The sequence below is a fragment of the Argiope bruennichi genome, chromosome 5, assembly GCF_947563725.1.
Source record: "Argiope bruennichi chromosome 5, qqArgBrue1.1, whole genome shotgun sequence".
Classification (NCBI taxonomy): Eukaryota; Metazoa; Arthropoda; class Arachnida; order Araneae; family Araneidae; genus Argiope; species Argiope bruennichi.
Genome location: NC_079155.1, coordinates 23,870,593 through 23,891,270, shown reverse-complemented (window position 1 = coordinate 23,891,270; position 20,678 = coordinate 23,870,593). Strand labels below are relative to the sequence as shown.

General features: G+C 27.2%; 1 protein-coding gene across 1 annotated transcript; it reads left to right on the top strand.

Moving 5' to 3' along the window:
• The first annotated feature begins 4,627 nt into the window (after nt 1-4,627).
• On the top strand, nt 4,628-20,198 carry LOC129969396 (U2 small nuclear ribonucleoprotein auxiliary factor 35 kDa subunit-related protein 1-like). Its single transcript, XM_056083959.1, has 11 exons — nt 4,628-4,871; nt 6,613-6,704; nt 6,782-6,878; nt 8,267-8,375; nt 11,846-11,932; nt 13,478-13,513; nt 15,090-15,199; nt 16,436-16,705; nt 16,846-16,955; nt 17,142-17,595; nt 20,055-20,198. Exons 1-11 carry the CDS (start codon nt 4,837-4,839, stop codon nt 20,107-20,109), a joined length of 1,455 nt encoding a protein of 484 aa, XP_055939934.1. The 5' UTR covers nt 4,628-4,836; the 3' UTR covers nt 20,110-20,198.
• The last annotated feature ends 480 nt before the right edge of the window (nt 20,199-20,678 follow it).

The following is a 20,678-nucleotide window of genomic DNA, read 5'->3' as shown; positions in this document are numbered from 1 at the left end:
TGCATCAATGAAAATTTTATTGGAAAAAAATTTGTTCTGAAATTTCTGTTATCTTACAAATTAGTATTTTATTTATATTGATTTATTTTTCTTTAACATATGAATAGATGACACAATCTATGCGGGAAATTTTCACCCAATTTTTAAATATATTAATTTATTGTTAACCTAATTCATGTAAGAATATAAAAGATTTTTTGATATTTAAACATGCACTAGTAATTTTTTTTCCATTTCTACTTTCACTTAATTACTTATTATTAGGTGTGTGTTTTTACTTTAAAAATTTTTATGGTTTTTCTTCAGAATTCATAAATTTTCTACCTGTGGAGAGACTTAAGATGATAGTACAGTCACCAAACTAGAATCTTTCAAGTGATAGCTGAACAAATGTTACTATCCAGAAAACTTCAATTGCAGTCTGAAAAAAAGAAAACAATTGTCTGTATTTCATGCAGAACCGCTATGTAAGCTGGTGGCCATTTAGAGAGCTTGGCAACAAAACATACCATAATTGTAAGTTGAGGGACAATGATTTTAACAAATCCCAGATCAATTTTATGATAGTGACATTTAACAATAGAAAATTAATGTTCGAAATTCTGAAAATCGTCTTTCTTACAATTTAATTTTTATTGGCAGAGAGTAGAAAAAATGTCTGGCAATATTTGAAAAATTAATGAATGGGATATAAAAAATTAAATACATTCCTAATGAAGGATACATTAAATGAGCTGATTACATGTTGAAAAAGTAATTTCTGAAAAATTGCTTTCATTGTATTTGATGGTTTGAATTCTACTTCGCATGGTGAAACAATATCTACCATTTTTCTTTAATGAAATTCAAAGATAATTTGCCAAATGGAATTTAGTATAGTGAAGTTATTAGAGAAAGAAATCAGAAACCATCGAATAGCTCCTGATTTGTCTTTCATGGAAAATATAGATGTTAGCTTTTTTGTGAAGTATTCAAGCTAATGAATGTGCGTAAAGTATGATGGGATATAAAAGAATATGTACATAGTTTTGATGGAACTAATGAAATCTGTTTTATCTTCTTTCAAGGACCTGTTTTGGGAATTCACTATTCATTTATATAGGCGATAGAAAGTTATCTTCGGACTTTGGTAACCTGGATGTTATGCACGCAGTAATATGTTATTAATTATATTTGAACAAAACTATAGAGAGAATTTGGAAATTAAATAATCCCACACATATCTCTTATCTTATATTTGGACAGTTTATCAGGATTCTTTACTTTCCGGGAATTTTCTTTTAATCATTGCAGTTCTTCTTCAATGCCTTTTAATGATCTAGATTCTAACTGAAATTAATTGAGATTCTAAAAGATTAAATGAAGCCATTATGTGTATCAAAATCTCTATCTGATCAAATTAAATCTTATTCATTAAGAGAAATATATATATATGTATAACACTGCATTTCCAAATCCCCCTCCCACCCCTGCTTGTATGTCCATTTAAATAACAATAAAGAATTATTTTAAAATTCTTGTAAGAACAAAATGCTCAATGATGTGATTAAATATTTTTTATGTACTTAAACACTAAATACATAACTAAATAAAGAAAGATATTCTGTCTTTCTTGCTGGGTATAACTATAGTATTTCCATTTCAGTGATGGGATGTTCCACTTGTGGGAATGTTTGGACCAGATGGCAATCATTTTAATTAACTCAGATGGTAAGATTAATTCAAATGGTAATTGCGTGTTGCACATTTGAGTCGCATTATTTGAATGACTAAACATATAACCTATGAAATGTATTGGAAATAACCTATGAAACCGTAGAACTACATTATCAATATGTGAATGAGAAGCTGCTAGGCTGATATTAGTAGCTTCCCTTATGATTATCTAAATTTTTCAGCTACTTATTTATATCTCCTGTGGGAGAGATTGTGTTGATGATTCTTGGGATTTCTTTACAAGCAGCAAATGACAAACTGCCTCGCAAGTAAGCAGATTCTCGCTTTTTTGATAGATATAGCAATATTCTGCTATCCAGCTATTTCCTTTAATAACAAAAAGCATTTTCTTTTGGACATGCTTAGCTATGATTTTTCCTTAGGACACCAACCCCACTGTCATGGCGACTAGATAATGGAAAGATGAAAACCTCTTTTTTGTTGGAGTTATATACATGTTGCAACTCAAAATGTAATGCATTATGAAAAGTGAAACAAAGAGTACCTTGTTGGACTAGCGGTGCATTGATGTGGTTCCTCTCAAAATAACAATATGTATAGCAATGACCTAACGTTGTAACCTATGTTACTAATAGTTTAAATTCAAACCCTACTAATGATCAGTGCCTTAATGGAAATTCTCTATGTACATAATAAAGCTAAATTAATTTCCATTGAAAAAATATGTTTTAAATTATATAAGAAAACATGCATTTACAAAGGTCACTATTTGTGATGAGTATGTTGAAGAATTCCTTATTATAGTACTATATGGGGAAAAATTTAAATAAATTTCTAAGGCAAAGAATTTTCAACAATTGATGAATTGCTCCAACACACAGTTTGCTGAAATTTAATGTAATGAAGATATTTGTTAGGCAAATCTGCATGAATAGGAAGGAAAATAATGTGAATTTGGATATACGATTCGGTAGAAAAAATGTCTATTTTTAAAGGACAACTAATTGAACCCAAATCAGTCTATGAATCAAATTACGCCTTTTGAGAAGGGGGGGGGGACTACATTTTTTTATGGCAGGAAAACAGGAAAAGACGAAACATGACATCGCATTATAACTCAAAATGATGGAATTAAATAAATAAATAAAAGTTATGTAAGTAATAAGAAAAGAAGAGGAAAAAATTCTTAATCTTCTTACGCATTGTAGGGGCTTTATATATAAGCTTTGCATGCAATATGGGTCTGAACCTTTTTGTAATTTTGTAATTATTTTGTAATTTGTAATTCTAATTTAAAATTTCAAACCAATAACAGCATTGTTTTCTGAAAAATTTGGCTTAATGAATTTAAATTTTTTGTCCGTTTCAACGCCTATCCCCCTCCGTTAACATATCTGAGCGCAGACATAATGACTTGTTTTATATAGCCAACATTTTAAACTGATAAACATAAATAAAACTATTATTATGTATTTATTCATGTTAAAATACAAGTCGAGTGGATTTAGCATAATGAATTTATCACGAACTTTTTTTTGGCTCTAAATCTATATACTTATAATAAAGCTCAATGTGTGTGTGTGTGTGTGTGTGTGTTGGCGCTCTACAGGCCAGGTCATTTGACATAAAGCTACCAAATTTGGTACATGTATACCTTAGAGGTCGGGAATGTGCACCTGGGGTCCCTTTTTTTGAAATTTTAATTATTAATTAAAAACTAACTTTCCCGCCAAAAAAATCTTCCATTTTCTCCACCGCCAACTTTTCCGCCAAAATAATCTTCCATTTTCCCCAACGCCAAATGATTTAATCTTTAGTTCTTTTTTTCTCCTAACAGTAATGAGGCTAGGTTTAAGATTTTTCGGCGGATTATTTCAAACGATTCTGTTTATTTTCTTAATATTTTATGCATTTAAAATTAAACATTGTTAATTAATCCATGTTTCAGATTCATTCTGAAGTACTTTTGAATTAAAATAGCACAGAATAAAGGAAATTAAAAGTGTCTAATCTGCATAGCGTTACCTCAACTGGCGTAGAAATATTCACGCATTTGCGTTACCATAAAAGGCGAAGAAAATTCACGCATGCGCACTGTGTTCTGATTGTTGGCAGGGCAACCATTGTCAACGGACGATTTAAATTACTTTTAGGTTAGTTGTATGCTTTTGTAAGTAAATTGTATTTATGTTAGTTATATATTTTTTGTATAGTCTTATAGTTTTAAGTACATCGTTTTTTAAGTATTTTTTTTAACCTGTTTACAATGATTTAAATTATTTTTAGGTTAGTTGCATGCTTTTGTAATTAAATTGTATTTATGTTAGTTATATATTTTTTGTATATGCTTATAGTTTTAAGTACATCGTTTTTTAAGTAGTTTTTATAAACCTGTTTTAGACCGATTATTTTAAACGATTCATTTTATTTTCTGAGTGTTTGATGCATTTAAAATGAAACATTGTTAATGAATCGATCCATTCATGATGAATCTGAGAAAATTTTGTTGACAAATTCTTGAGATATTACATAAATTAAGAAAGATATTCTTTAGTGCCCATGAAGTTTAAACGCTCAGTGACTCTATTATCAGTAATCATATTATTAAAAAAAATGCTTTGTTTCAGTAAAAAAATATTATTATATTAATTGCAGATTAATCCTTTACACTTTAATTTAAAGCATAAATTCTACGAGGGGTAACAGAAAATTAGAGAGATACATATCACGTTATGACTGAAGGCCTTTATAATATTATGAGTGAATTATATGACTATCAAAATTTGAAGTTTTAAAATATTTTGCTGAAGAATTTATTAAAGTTGGAATTGCATAAAATATTTAATTATTAAAATTTTAACGAACATTAAGATTGGCGAACCGGCTGGTCGCCAAAGGCGGCTAGTAATAAATATTATCATTGGACAGCGAACTGAACTGAACTAAATGTATTGTTTATTATTGAATCGTTTGTAGTTACATTTCGAATTGAAATTTAATGTATTTTTTTCATTTTCATTCGTGGGATGTAATATTTGTCATTGCGATATCCTCTGAAACTTAAATTCGTATAAGATTTTTATTTCAAAAACAAGCCGTTCTTATGCCGAATTTGTTTGTTTTTATATTTGAAGAATTAATTACAGATCATTGTAAATCATGGATTCTGTGGCTTCAAAAGTTGTCAAGCTCACGTAAGACTCTTTCGAAATTTCTATAATTTTAAATGTATACTTTTATTTTAATGTTCGGTCGTTTGTCCATTATCACAAAGATTTGTGGATATCAATATTTTGCTTATACTTTAATCAAAGTGTGAATTAGGAACACATTTAACTGGTTGTAATAATAATTATATTTAAGTGAGTAGGGAAAACATATGGTAATATAATTACTATGGAACAGCTTTGGTACACAGTCATTTTCGCCAAAAAAATAAAATATCGTCAAAATTTAGTGAAATGGCCGAACGTGGCGCGAACGGCAGCAATGGCATAACGGTAGCAAAAGCGCCACCGAAAATTTGCCAACCTCGCAAGGGGCCAAATGACTGTATATCAAAACTTAGCCATTATTATTAGATGAAATAATCTTACGATCCTGTGTTTTCATTATTATTGTATCGAAAAGGCTTTTATAAAGCTTAAAATCTTCATCATTGAGACATTTTCCCAATTGTATGTGCTTCAGAATGTATTGTTTTATCAGTGCTGGCCATTTTAAATTTATATAATATATATAAAATTGAATTCTCGCCATTATGTTTTCTTAGTCTTCTATATAATAAAAGTTTATTCTTTGTTATTGAAGTCTCATATCAAAAAACTTGATATTGTTTTTGTGACATTTATTGCACACTTTGTACATACTGTATTATTTTAATAAGAAATATTAAATTGTAATATTTTCTGTAAATAACTAATAAAATAAATATATATCCTTTGAAATTTTTCATTGCTTGCATTTTAAATGGAATATGCTTTCATTATATATAAAGATTTTGTTATTGGAATTTGACATTTTATAATAATTAGTCATCATTGAAATCCAAAAAATACACTTATTATTTTTTGATATATTTATGGAAATAGATAAAAGCTAAAATAAATATTTTCTTTTGAATAAATATTATTGAAATCTAAACTATGGATCAAGTGCAGAACTGGCATATCATTGAATTGTGCATTAATTACAGAAGGGAAAGTAGGAAGCTTTGCTTCCGTTGTAAAGCTTTCAGAATGGGTGAATCCTTTGATTTGTACCGATTTAAAAACTTTGTAGAAGCTTGTGATGCTATTGAAAAGGGAAGTTTTATCTTTAAACAGTTACCAACATAAGATTTTGAGAAGTGTGGAGAAAATTAAAGGCGTTTTTGCAAATCGAAAGTTAGAATGGAAGAGCTTTATTTGGAATAGAAGTAGTTTCATTTTATAAAAATGGAGTGGAAACAAGTGTTATTTATTTTAAAATTGCAATTAAATTAAAATAACTGCATTTATATTGTCAAATATATATTTTGTTTTTAAAAAAGTTAATTCTTAAAATTTTTCTAAATCTTTTTTGGAAAATTTTCATTAACATTTTTTTATTCTTGTATTAATTTGTTATCATCCAGAATGCATATTTTTTACATTTCCTTATGTACTTGTGTGAGAACTGCATACCAGGAATGAATTTCTCTCCAAAGATTATTTCCTCTGAACATAGTCAATACAACGATGTCATGTTATTTTCTCCAAACATAGTCAATACAAATATGTCATATTATTTCTTCCGAACATAGTCAATACAAAGATGTCATGTTATGAATTGACTATGTTCACAAATGACGTGCAGTTAGATCTAAAGTTTGGCAATGACATCTGTTAATTTGCACATACTTTTCATTTCTCTAAATATATACTAAAATCGGCATATTATATATTTTTTTTGCAGTCACAAACAGTTTCGAGCTTTGCTCAAAAAATTTAGACGTAAGAAAAAGAGGCAACAATTAGCAAAAGAATTGGAGGAAAAAGAATTATTAGGTAAATTTTGCGTAATTTATAAACATGTGTTTCATTCTTGAATTTATAACATTTGATTAATTAAACATTTTTAACAGAACAACAACGTAGGGAAAATTCTCCAAATTACAAAGAAAGAGAGGAAGAAAGGAGAAGAAATGCTCAGCTATATGAAGAATTTGAAGAAAGAGAAAGGTAAGCTGTTAAATTAATTTAAAAGACCAAAATTACTTATAAAAGTTACTTAATAGACATTATGACATAATAACAATGCTCAAGGTATAAGATATCCTGATTATTAATTTAATTATGATTAATTTAAATCAAAATAAAGAATATTTTGACTTTCCTTTGTGTTAATCGAGCTCTTTCTATCTTGCCTGAATATTTGAATATTGTTGTATTAATCAATATTCTATTTGCTTTTATCATGTGTAATTCGGAATTTTATTTTTTTTTCTCCTTCCAAAATTTTAATGCATGAAAGTTTAAAATTGAATTATCTATTTTTAACAAGCAATCTCTCCTTTAAGGTGTGATTTCATATTTATACTTGTTTAAAAAAACAGAATGTGAATTTCATTTCTTCATAAATATATTTTCATCCATAAAATATGTATATATATATTTTTTTAGTAAGAAATTATTTGTTGCACTTGTAATGATTTCCATATGAATTTATTGAATACAAAGTCATGTTAGATTTCACATAAATGAAATTAGCAATGTAACTAATGAAATGACATAAATAATGTCAGATTTAAGAAGAGGAAACGTCTAATATTAGAACATAAACTTTTTTTAAAAGGGAAAAATAAAATTTTTTAGCTGAACATATAGAATAACTAGATCAGTTATAAATTACATAGCATAAAGTCATCTGTCAAAAATTTCTGAAAAACCTAGTTTAAATAAATCCATAAATAAAAAAATTGGCAAGATTATCTATTGGCATACATACTTAATGTACAGATATGTTACATGCCAAATTTCTTTTTATATGTTATAATTGCAAATGAATTTAACAATGTAATGCATTTTTACAGAATATGTTATAGTGATAAAATTAATATGGAGCAGCTACCGAATGCTTTGATTATAAAACACTGGACAAAATCACTTCAGTATAACTAAACCTTTTTTTTGAAAGATTTATTGATTTATCTTTCACTTCCTAATATATTTTCACATTTTCTAATTATAGAGTATTTCATTTACATTTGAATTAAATTTGTTTTAAAATTATGCTAATTTATAAATGTTATTATTTTATTGATTAGTTGGCTGCAGTTTTTTCTTTTTTTCTTTTGCAACTGATATTTAGTTTTCTATGTTTTAATTTACCAAAGTCTAGCAAATTTTATTTAAAGATGCCTTAAAACCAACAATCATTTCACTTGAATTGCATTTGAATGCAAATTGAGTATCCCCCCTTTTTTTCCTGTTATATATTTTTATTTACATTTATTTATTTATTTTCTATTTAACATTTCTATTGTTGATATTGATTGTGAATTTATTATTAAAAATTTCTATGATATTTAGAATTTCATGTGTTATTTATAATTATTAAAATGTTACAGAATTAGGGAACATAAATTATGGCTTTTGAGAGAAGCACAAGCACAAAGAGAATTCCAAAAGAAACAAGAGCAGCTTGAACAAGAAAAGATTAAACTCGAAGAGGAACGAGTGAGTTATTTATTTTGCTTAAAAATGTGGAAGTAATAAATAAAAACTTCTATTTAAGTAAATTTTATTTATTATTTTATATATGGTGTTTATGTAGTACACATTTGAAAAAATGTGAGAATTCGCAAAAAATAGTGGTAAATTTTTGTAAATTTATAAAATGGTCAGAAACCAATCAATCAAAAAAAGTGTTTTATTAACTCACTGCTGCGGAATAAAACTTCTGTTTGTAACATAGTATGTTGCAGTTGAAAAACATTGATATCATAAAAATATATGTGTAAGAATAATTTTTTAATAAAAAAAATGTAAAGTTTAAAGAAAAGAAGCCATATTAAATCATTTGAATGAAATTTGCATTTTAGAGTTCTTTTCAGTTCCATAATATGCTCTTTTTTCGTATTACAAAATTATTCAACTATTTATGTTCTTCCTGTTTAATGTTGAATTTTCATAGTAATATCATTCATAAGGTTTATGTATTGAAATAATGTATATCTAACATTTATATATAATTTTTTAAAAAGTATGAATAGGCATTTTTGTATTTATTTTGTGTATATATATATATATATGTATATGTAATACATAATTTTTTAAGAAGAATCATAACCGAAGACAGAGAAGACACTTTCAAATTTTTAAAACTTCGTTTTTATTTCATCCCATGAAGCATGCTTTACATACAAGCAGAAGCAACGAGCACATCAACACAGAACGACTCAAAACGAAAATGAGGAAAAGCTAATGAAAAATTTATTCCTGTGATTATATACTATGAGATTTTGATAGTGATTTTTCCACATGTGTCGACCCAGACAAGGGAATCGTAGGGATCTTGTAAAAAGAATTTACTTGGCTGATAGTTGTTTTACCCCTTCACTCGGAGCATGTAAATTGCCAATTTAAGCATTTTTTAAAAAGCTTCTGTTGAATTAATTCAATAGAAAAAGTAGGATGGGATCAGGAAATAAGAGAATATTTTAGAATGAAACTAATATGTACTAAAGCTAAAAAATGTGGAAAGTAATTAAATTTAAATTAGATTTTAAAATATCATTACATATATTTGTAAGCATTATTTTTTAAAGCAGAAGGCAGTTTCTGAAGACACTTTGCATTTTTAAGTTCGCTTTAATCCATCCTGAGAAATCATATTTATTTACAAGAGGCGTGGACAAGACAAGTCAGCTTACAATGCGGCACAAGAGCTAAAAATTAAAGAAGAGAGTGAAATAAATTATCCCTGGTCTTATATATCATATTTTGATAAGGAAAATATTTTTCACAGTTCTTATATATTATTAAGATTTTGATAGGCATTTTTTACACATGCCGATTTAAACAATGGAAACACAGGGATCCTTTAGAAGAATTTGTTTAGATCAGCAATTTCTTGTCTCTTCACTCGAAGCATGGGAACTGCCGGCGAAAGCATTTTTTAAAAAGCTTCTGTTGAATTAATTAAATAGAAAAAGTAGAATAGGATCAGGAAATAAGAGAATATTTTAGAATGCCTTTGATATGGGCTGAATTAAGCTATAAAAATTAGGAAGTTAATTAAGTTTAAATTATATTTTAGAATATCCTTACATATATATATGTTCTTTTGGAAATTGCATTATATTATTCTGCAATTCTTTTTTGATAGAAATACTTATTTTCAAAAATCTGCGTGATATCTTTTAGTAGTGGTAAATCATATAATAATAATAAAATAAATAAAAAAAGAAAGAAGAAGAGAAAACTAATTTTCTGTCATCTGCTATTAAAATGTTGCAAAAGATGAGACTATTTTCTTTGTTGAACTTTTTATATATATGTATTGTTTAAGGAATGCTATAAAATTCATATAATAAATGTATATAAGAAATGCTATTTCTTGCAAAAGAATTACAAATATTTTTTTGAAATTAACTTTTTTTGATTTCCTATATTTTATTTCAAATTGGCTCGTATTGTGCTGGTTTTTGACCTACAAGTCTAATATAGGCTTTAAAACGATCAGTTAAATGTAATTTCAGATTTTTATATAGTTTGCTTTTCTAGTCATTCTTATTAGAATAAAGAATATCCATTTTTATCAAAACTTTTATACATCATAAACATATAATAAAAAGAAATTAAAGTAAATGAGAATTTTAACTAAATGCTTATGTTTTGAAACTCAAAGCTTATTATTTTAAAAGAAGTTATTAGCTACTAACAGAGCAGTGAAAATATTCAAGATTTCATTTGCTATTGAGCAGATTTTATTGTTAATTTTTTGATTATAATGTATTTGCAATTAAGTTATAAGAAACCAAAACTCACCCCAACAACTACTGAGGGAAGAACAGGAAACACCATTTCCGCTAACGGTTTTATTTTAGTCATCACAGATACACACACACATACTCGAATGATACATTTCTAAAAATCGAGGTTATTGGGGAGGCGATGCAGGGCCCTCTCTCGGAAAAAGAATAATTCTTAACATATAATAGTATTGATTTTCTATTGAATCTCATTTTTTTCACTGAAAAATTTTATTATATAAATTTAATAAAATTTTTTAGATTGATATAAAAATTGAAAAAGAGAAAAATTAAAATTCACCCATTCTGTTGACTTTAACACATAACTATGAAAAAGCCTGTACTTTTGCTTTATACAAGTTTAATAATTGTTTGAGATTTTAATGGATAAGAAATTGTAAGATATAATAGATAAATAACTAAAATGTTAGAAAGACTTTGTTCTAATTAGATTTTGCAACATGGAGAGCAAATAATATCAAAATGCTCTAGAAATTTTTTAAACTCAATTAAAATTAATTTTTAACTCAGAAACAAAATTCATTATTAGGAAACTTTTATTCAAGTTTAGGAGTTGCATTAATTTAAAGTCAGGTGAAATATTTTTATCCTGTATTTGAAACTTGTTAATTAAGATTTTATATCCATGGAATCTGTCTGTTTTTGTGGAGTCATTAGCATAATAAAAGAAATTTTTTTTGGCAACCTTTAATTTATTTTCAACAGTTATTAATGCACTGCTATCCCTCTTTTATATTTCCAGCATTAACAACCCTTTTTAATGGTCACCTCTGATTAAATGTACTTCCCACAATTTATAGTTTGATATTAGTTTACACGACTGTTTTTTAGATAATTTATTAAGTGTAAAATTGGAGTATTATTATTTTTTTTATAGTTATTAGATATTTCTCTATTAGGTAAATATTTAAAATTTATTCAGGGTCATGGTGCCTGGCCTTCTGCATGTTCTGACCATTGCTGACCTGATAGGAAAATATTGATTATTAGTTTATCATTTTAAAATTTTCTATTGCATTGTGTATGCCTTGACTTTTGTGAATGATCTTATGTTTTTTTTTTAACAGCTTACAATTTTGACAACTTCAAAGTACATTTTTTATAATAGTTGCTAATATTATCAAAATTTGATTTTTAATATTTTTTTCTTAGAAAAGGATTGTTGCTGAGTTTGAGAAACAACAGCTTTTGGAGAGTAAAAAAGAAGATGAAAACCAAAAGTTGAAAACTCAGAAGGAGGTTATAAAAATTGAAATATATCCATTTATTTGGTTTTATTTTTTATGCATTTAATATTATAGAAATACATGCTCCATTTTTTAAAAATTTTAAATGTAGGTATTAAAGTAGCAAAAACATTTAAGGTAAAAATTTAATCTGTATTGCATGTTTTGAATTATATTAATTTTTTAAAATTGTATATTAAGAATTTTAATGGCAGTAATTCATATTTTAATCTAAGATTAATTCATGAATTGTGTTGTAGATATTTATGCATATTTTTACCATAATCATTAGGATAGTTTTATAAACTCTTGTAGAGGTGTGTCAGGACAATTTAATAATTCATAAAGCAAATATGTTTTTTGCATCATTTTGAGAAAAATACCCACTTTTAGACAATCATTAAAAAGGTATTCATTCTTCTATTCTCTTTAAGACTAACAATTTAGACTGAATACATTTTATGCTGTGTATAACTGAATATTATTGCTATTTTGGAAATTGATTTTTCATAGCATGACAATTTATCAGATGGATGGCATTTTTGATATTTTAGGTTTTAGATTAATTTAAATTGATTATTTATTAATGCTCTTTTACTTCTGACATTCTTCATAAGTTTTTATTTTTAATGGAGTTGAGAAAGATGGAATTATTTACTATGCATTTGTAAAAAATGTTAAGATTCTTATTTAAGTGGTTTTATTAAGAATCATTTGCAAGATCTGGGCAACATGCACATTTCATTATCTGTATAAATAAATTTAGTTTTCTGTTTGTTAATCTCAAAATGAAATAATTTAAATTGTGAAATCTGTTGTTCTATAACATGTTATTTTTTTTATTCTATTGTATTTTTTGAAAATATTACTGTTATCCTTAACTTGCACACAATGTTTCAATTTGCTGTTCCCAAAAGTGTTTTGAAGGACATTCAGCAAGATGTATCTTTTAAAATTTGTGTATTCTATATATTTCATTTTGGTGACATTAACAATTTGAACTTTTGATGAATACCTATTAAGCTTAATTTCTTTTTCAATTTTACTGACATATGCATTTAAGTGTGTTGCAGCCCCCTCCCCCTTTATTTATTGAGATAATAGAGTACATCACAATAAAGAGCTTAGAAAACATATAATTTTTTTTAGCAACAGAAAAACAACAACATTTCAATGATAACTTTTAATACCATTGTTTTTTTGGACTGGAAGCAATAATATTAAAAGTAATTCTTATTAACCATTTAAAAATTTAAATAGTTTTGAAATTTTTTCCACATTGATTGAATAAAGAATCTGAAGAATACAAAAAATATTAATGGATTTCTCATTATTTTTGCATTTGTCATGGATTTATTAAACGACTTAAATATGTTAACTTTATATTAATAATTTTAACATATACTAATTCAATCCATGTATAATACTTGAGCATATTATATTTACATTGACATGACTTTTGTTAAGACTCAGTTTTGTAGATATTTGTTGGATATTTCTTAACTGTTTGTTCAGAATTTTTCAGTTGTATTGAATAATATGATTCATCTACATCTAGGAAGCTCTACAAGAAGCACTTTCAAGCTTACCTGAGGTATAAATATTCTATATTAATTACTTTTCATTATCATGTATTGGATTGTCTTAACTTTGTTTATATGTATCTTTATAAATGACAGATTTATGACAGACATTGATATACAATTTTTTATTTTGAATTTAGAATGAAACAATATAAAATTGCTTTAACATATATTGGATGTCTGTTAGCTTTGGTTATATGCATCTTTATAAGTGACAGATTTATGACAGACAGTGTCATAAAATTTTTTATTTTGAATTTAGACTAGCTTTAATCAAAAAGTTTAAAATTTCATTCCTTGTATTGAATGTCTTTAGCTTTGTTTATATGCATCTTTATAAATGACAGATAGTGTCATAAAATTTATTTTGAATTTAGACTAGTTTTAGTCAAATGAATTAAAAATAATAAAAAATATTCTTTAATTAAATATTATATTCTTTATGATATATTTTCTTGCATAAATTAATATTCCTTCTTGCACTGTTAAAATTAAAAAGAAAATTGAATTAAACTTATAAAAAAGCATTCTTAGGAACTATAAAAAGTATTTAGCTAATAGATAAAGTTCTTCATTATTCAGAACTGTTGAAGAGTATTTAAACGTTGAAAAGTGTTAATGTTTTGAAGCAACAAGACAGAATTTTAGTTTAATTTTCCTTTAATTTTTCTAAATGTAAGCACGACTTTGGAAGCTTCAATATAATTATAAATTAATATTATTTATCATCAGTTAAATTGTAAGAACATGCATATCCTCTCCCTCTTTATCTAAAGGAATGTTATACTTATCTAACATTGACATTGAGGAAAATCCAGATGCTATAGATCAACATTTGAAAATGCCAAATAACAAAAAAAAAAAACTTTTGTATAATTTAAACTTATGGTAATGTTGCATATTCAAGCTTGCATCTTCCTATTTTGTAAGCAACTAATCTGTTCATTCTATACCATTACTTTGTCACCATGTTATTAACAGTTATGACTTTGTGATAGGGTTATGGTTTCATGACCAAAGAGCTGCAGCAATGCGATTCAATTCTATGAAACAACTGCTGTATGTATGGGCTTAGTGCATATAAAATCTAATGTTAAAAGTTGTTGTTGTCTGCTTGTATGGCAAAGTTTTATTAAGTGTTGATGGATCAGGTATCTTCCTTGTCATTCGACAATTATTTAAAATTATGCAATTTAAACAAAAAATAGTTCTTGAGTTACTTTTCAATAGGATTTCAATATAACTAAAACATAACTCCATTGTGCTCCGATTGTCAAATGTGATATACAAATTCATCTTATTCAACTTTTCATGTAAAACATAATTTCAATTTCATAATTTTTAATGAATTAAGAATATATATTGTATACTTGTGTATGTATACAATTTTTATCTTTACAATTACTTAAATTTAAGAGATTTTACTCAAAGGTATTTAATTTGAATTTCAATATAGAGAAACAATCACCGTTTACAAAGCATTTGGATTTATGCAATGAATATATGCAAAAATATAGAATAATTTATTCATTTATTTTCTGTTTTAATTATAAATATTTGTTTTATTGTTAATTTGTAAATATTTAGAGCAAAGGACCATGGCATAATCCTATTGCTCCTGAAAATTACAGTACGGGTACAGAAAGGGAATTATGTCAGTTTTTTGTTAAAACTGGATGTTGCAGGTTTGGTGAAAGGTACTCATTTTCTTCTTTAGTTTCTAAAGTAAATTAGTGTACAAGACTTGTTATTATTTTTTTAAATGTCACATTTAAATTGTTTTTGCATTTTTATTTCATTGCCTTTAAATTTTAAAGTTATTTTTGTGTGCTAATTATATTTTAATTTAAATTTTTATTAAAAATTGCTTAAAATTTTTAAAAGTGGACAATCTTTTAATTTATTACCACATTTGGAAATGTCTTGAAAATGGGTAGTTAATGTATTGGATTGTGGACAAAAAGATCATTATTTTGAAAGCAGATGGGGATTATACTTTTGATTTACTTTAATTCATTCAAAAGAGTAAACTTAGTTAATGTAGGGAGGAGAATGTATGAAGTTGCATGGTACTGATTATATAAGCCAGCAGCACATTGTTTCTTTGTATGTGTGTTTGTATTAGACTCTTTTCAGGGCCAAAAGCTCCATTATGGTGAAACTTGAATTGAGAGATGATTGGCACAAGGTTTTGCATTAGGTTTTTTTGGGGGAAAAAAGTTCTATTAAATGTTGTTATTAGTCAGTTTCTATCCAAAGATTGGTCTGATATGTTAGAATTTATCTCTTTGAGATCAGACTGAGATTAGATTTTCACAAATATGAACAGAAGCACATATTAACAATTGTAAAAAGAAGTATATGCTTATTTTTAAGTGATTATTCATAATTTCACCTCTTATTTTGGATGCATTTGCATCAGTAATCTAGTGTTAACTTACTACTTTCAATAACAGCAACTACATTAATTTTTTGATAGTAAATAACAAGAACATCAATTAATTTTTTTTCTAATAATTCAGAATAATATATCAACTATCAAAATTTTTTAAATGGTTCAATTTTTAAGTGAAGGCTACTTTTTATGCATTGTTATGTACAATTTTGTGAAATTTGATATTCGTTACTCTTATTGGAGAAAATTCTCCAGCCTTTATAGATAGTCAGCATTTGACAATGCCTATCCAATAAGATCACTTCTTTCTGTCAGTAAGGTGTTGAATAACTGCATTATATTATTTTATAAAATTTATATAAAAGATAATAAAATTAACCATATGGAGCAAACTATCAAAAGTAACTTTTTAAATTATTCTAAAATAGGTGATATGTGCATTTATAAAATGACTTAAAATTTTATAAATTTACATATGTTATTGTTAACATAATAATACATATGTTATTGTTAACTATATAATATTATAACTTTTTAGATGCTCCAGAGGTCATATTTATCCTTCAGTAAGTACAACCATTCTGATAAAAGGAATGTATAGTCACTTTAGCATTGGCCATACTGAAAGAGATGACTTTGATACAGATAATGTATTAGAATATGAAGATAAAGAGAGATACGATGACTTTAGAAATTTTTACAATGATGTCTTACCAGAATTTAAGAAATGTGGAAAAGTCATTCAGTTTAAAGTGTGCAGCAATCATGAACCACACTTACGTGGCAATGTATATGTACAGTTCTCGAAGTGAGTTGTTATATTTTCTATGTTTTTATGCATGCTTTTTTGTTATTGTTTTTTATTGCTACCTCAAATTTGTCTGCTTATATAAAGTTGAATTTTGACTTTGTAATTTAAAAGTTATCTTGAATTTTTTAAATTTGTAGAGAAGAAGAAGCAGTGAAAGCTTATCAGCAGTTCAATGGCCGATTTTATGCTGGAAAACAATTAACTTGCGAATTTTCACATGTCATTAAATGGAAATCTGCAATTTGTGGTAAGTTTTAATCTATATCTTTGTAAATTTTGGAGAAATGTCCAATTGTGGAGATTTTGAAACTTTATTGCATGTTGTTTTAAATTATTGAGAAAAGAATAATGAATTTAATGTTTTCTTTAAGATATTAATTGAGTTATACCCATTCCATAAAATTTAAATAAGTTGTTTCATTTTTTTGCTTAGGTTTATATTTCCGCAAACTATGTCCAAAAGGTCTCAACTGCAATTTCTTGCATGTTTTCAAAAATCCAACGAATGAATTTTGGGATGCTGACAGAGATCGACTTTCTCGTGACTCTCATTCCTCCAAAAGCAATCAATCCAGACAAAGAAGTGAAAGGAAATCATCTCATCACAGTTACTTTGATGAAAGTCGTTCATATAGAGATAGTGCTTCTGAGCGTCGAAATGACTATTCTTATCAATATAGGTCAACAGATTCTGATGAAGACATTACTGATAATGGACATTATTCTTCATCCAGAAGAAAAAATTCTGATAGAAGAAGAGATTCGTCTCACAGATCTCGCCATAAAAGAAAATACAGAGATTCAAGGTCAAGGTCTCGATCTCCCAGCCCACATTCTGATGATTATTCCAAAAGAAATCATAAACGAAAGAAGAGTAAACACAAAAAGTAATTTTATGCTTATTTATAAGTGCTTTTTTAAAAATTATTTGTTACCTGAAATTAAGAAAAATTGTGAAAAAAACTCCCTACTGCCTTAACTAAGCATTTCGGTCCACTAAATGATAAGGTTGTCGTAAATTGGAATAGGAATTGCATTCTGTTAGAAAATACTGTTCAATATCTCATGCCTTCCCGTGGGCAATACCTTCTAATATCAAAAATGCTGTGAACACAGCTTTACCACCATTACTGCACCTGTAAAGGGAGAAACAAGAATCAACACAGTGAGACAGGTTATCTTTACTTGCCCTCTTTCTTTTGGACTTAATTGATGAATAAAGAAAGCATGTCTTTAATTTTAAAATGAAAGTAATTAGTTATTAAATAAAATTTGTTCAAAAATATTATATTACATAACTTGCATACTTGTTTTTAAAGCCTTATATCTCCTTATTTTCATAGTTGAAAGTGAATTTAATTTTTTTTAGAAAAGGGAAACTCGCAGGAACAGTGCATTAATGAAATATTCAAAGGCAATGCTTTTTACTTGAAATCTTTTTCAACAGACAGACAATTTACAGTAGATTTTTTTTTTGAGTTTTTTTTTTTTTTTTTTTTTTTTGTTCTCTATGAATAAACTCCTTGTGTGCAAACAAGTATACCACAAGGCTTACAGATGTAAATCAGTACGCAATTGAGAGTAAAACAAATTTCAAATATAAGGTCGCAGGCACAAATGCAAAAAGAAAGAAGAAAGAAAATAGGGGAAAACAAGTAGATACACAAACAAAAACAAAAATGAAGCAAAATTGCTCACATAGTAATAGAAACATACAGTAAATGCTATAAAACAATTGAAGAAGCATGATCAATTAAAATATTCAAAAATACAAATACAAAAGTATATATGCAAATATAAGTAGGCAAACACATTGAAGTAAAGTTTAAATCATACGGGGAAAAATACTATTAACATATGTACAAAAGGAAATGAAGGATGCTTTACACTGTACAAAGGCTGATAAATGAGGAGGCCAAGCTATATTGTTCTTTCGAAGGCAGCTTCTCAGTTTACGTCTTTCCGGAATAAACTTGGTGCATTCAAATATTAAATGCTTGACATCCTGGACTGCACCACTGTAGCACGAACACCTATCAGTCGGCGACAAATTGAATCGTTTTAAATATGCTTTAAAGTTTCCATGCCCGGTCAGAAACTGGATAAGCTTAAAATTTGACTCAAAGTAGTGAGCTTTTAGGCGTCTCTGTATGGATGGAATAAATTCCTTAGTGAGCTGTGCATTAGTCGATGCTTGATATAAAGTATTCCATTCAGATATAACTTTATCTTTAAAGACATTCTTTAAATAAGATTTCGGAATGCTCATAGGAATGGAATGAACAAGTTTTGTCGCTTCTTTGGCAAGCCAGTCGGCGCGTTCATTGCCATAGATTCCTGTATGACCTCTAACAAAAGAAAAGGAAACTTGCACACCTCTGCCTTGAAGAAAACTCAGGTTGGATTGTGTTTTAACAATTATTTGGTTTAGGGAATCGATGTTATTTAAGGCATGTAAAGATGAAAGGGAGTCGCTGCAAATTAAGAACTTTGATGAAAGGTTTTCATTGTCACAAATCCAAGAAACTGCTTGGGCTATGCAAAGCAATTCAGCCTGAAAAACACTGCATTCATCTCTTATTCTGAATTGATGAGTTTCAATTTCTATGTAATCTTGGAAAACAACAAATGCAAGCCCAACCTTATTGTTAATTTTACTACCATCTGTAAAACAGACAACGGGAAAGTTGTCTTCAATATTATTATGATAACTAATTACATTAAGAGGAAATCTTTCAGCAGGATGGGGAAGTTCAGAAATTTGAAGGAAATCATCTAGACTCTTATGGGCCAGGTTCTTCGTTGCGTTCTTGAATTCATTACTATGGTTTATAAAGATGTCAATAGGTGGAAAGCCGGAGATAGAAAATACAGCTTCATAAGATATCGTTCGATACCCAGAAATAACTCGTAGCAGTATTCTCCTTTGAATTTTCCTCAAGAGCCGACAATTTATTTTTTTCTTTAGAGCAGTACCCCAGACTCGAGAACCGTAACAAATAAATGGTACAATACCCTGTTTGTAGATGAGGGATGAGACATTGATGAACTTATTCTAGACTGCTCAATAAATACAATACAATTACTGACTGTGTCTACTTGTAAGTGATAATAATAATACTCCTCCCCTTTTTAATGCAACTTTCAATTTTCCATATTTTTTTTAGGTGTGTTAATATTACTTTCTTTTTAAATAAATTCTTCAAAAAACACCTACTTATATTCATACTTGCTTCTCTAAAGCATTGCTTCTCCTTGTGTTTGTTCTATAATTGATCCTGATGATATTCTGTTATTCATGTTTTTTGTATTTATCCAAGTTAGATAAAATAAGTTTATTTTTTAGGAAATCAAAGAAAAGAAAGCGACAATCAAGCTCCAGTGAGAGCGAAGAAAGTTAATTTTCAGAATTATGAAGTGAATATTTTGTATTGTAAATATAAACTAGAACAAAATAAATTTTGTAATAAGTTTTGTTTTGTACTATTAAGTTATTCTGTTGTTTATTATCTGTAATGAACACACATTATTATATTTTTTTTATTCACATAATATTTAAAATATTAATATTTTTGCAGTTTATTAATGTATAAAATAAGTTTATTTTATAGCAATAATTCAGTTTTTTCTTAATCAGAAATTTTCTGGATATGATACATAAGACACAGATATTAATGATTAAAAAAATCACTTATAGAATCTTCAATATATCATTGTTCATTAAAATTGTTTTTAAATATCTGTAGTATACAGTGGTAATTTGTCTTTAGAGAGCAAAGTATTAATAATAATCAATGCAAATTTATAGTATTGTTTCTTCTGTTGATTTATCTGTACCAAAAGCTCTTGATGTTAAAAGCTTACATAGTAAAGCGTATTTGTTAATCACATCTTTTAATTTCAATTGATTTAACTCTAAACACCTAGAAATTGTGGTCAAAGCTGTTTAGAATGTGCAGCAAAATAGGAT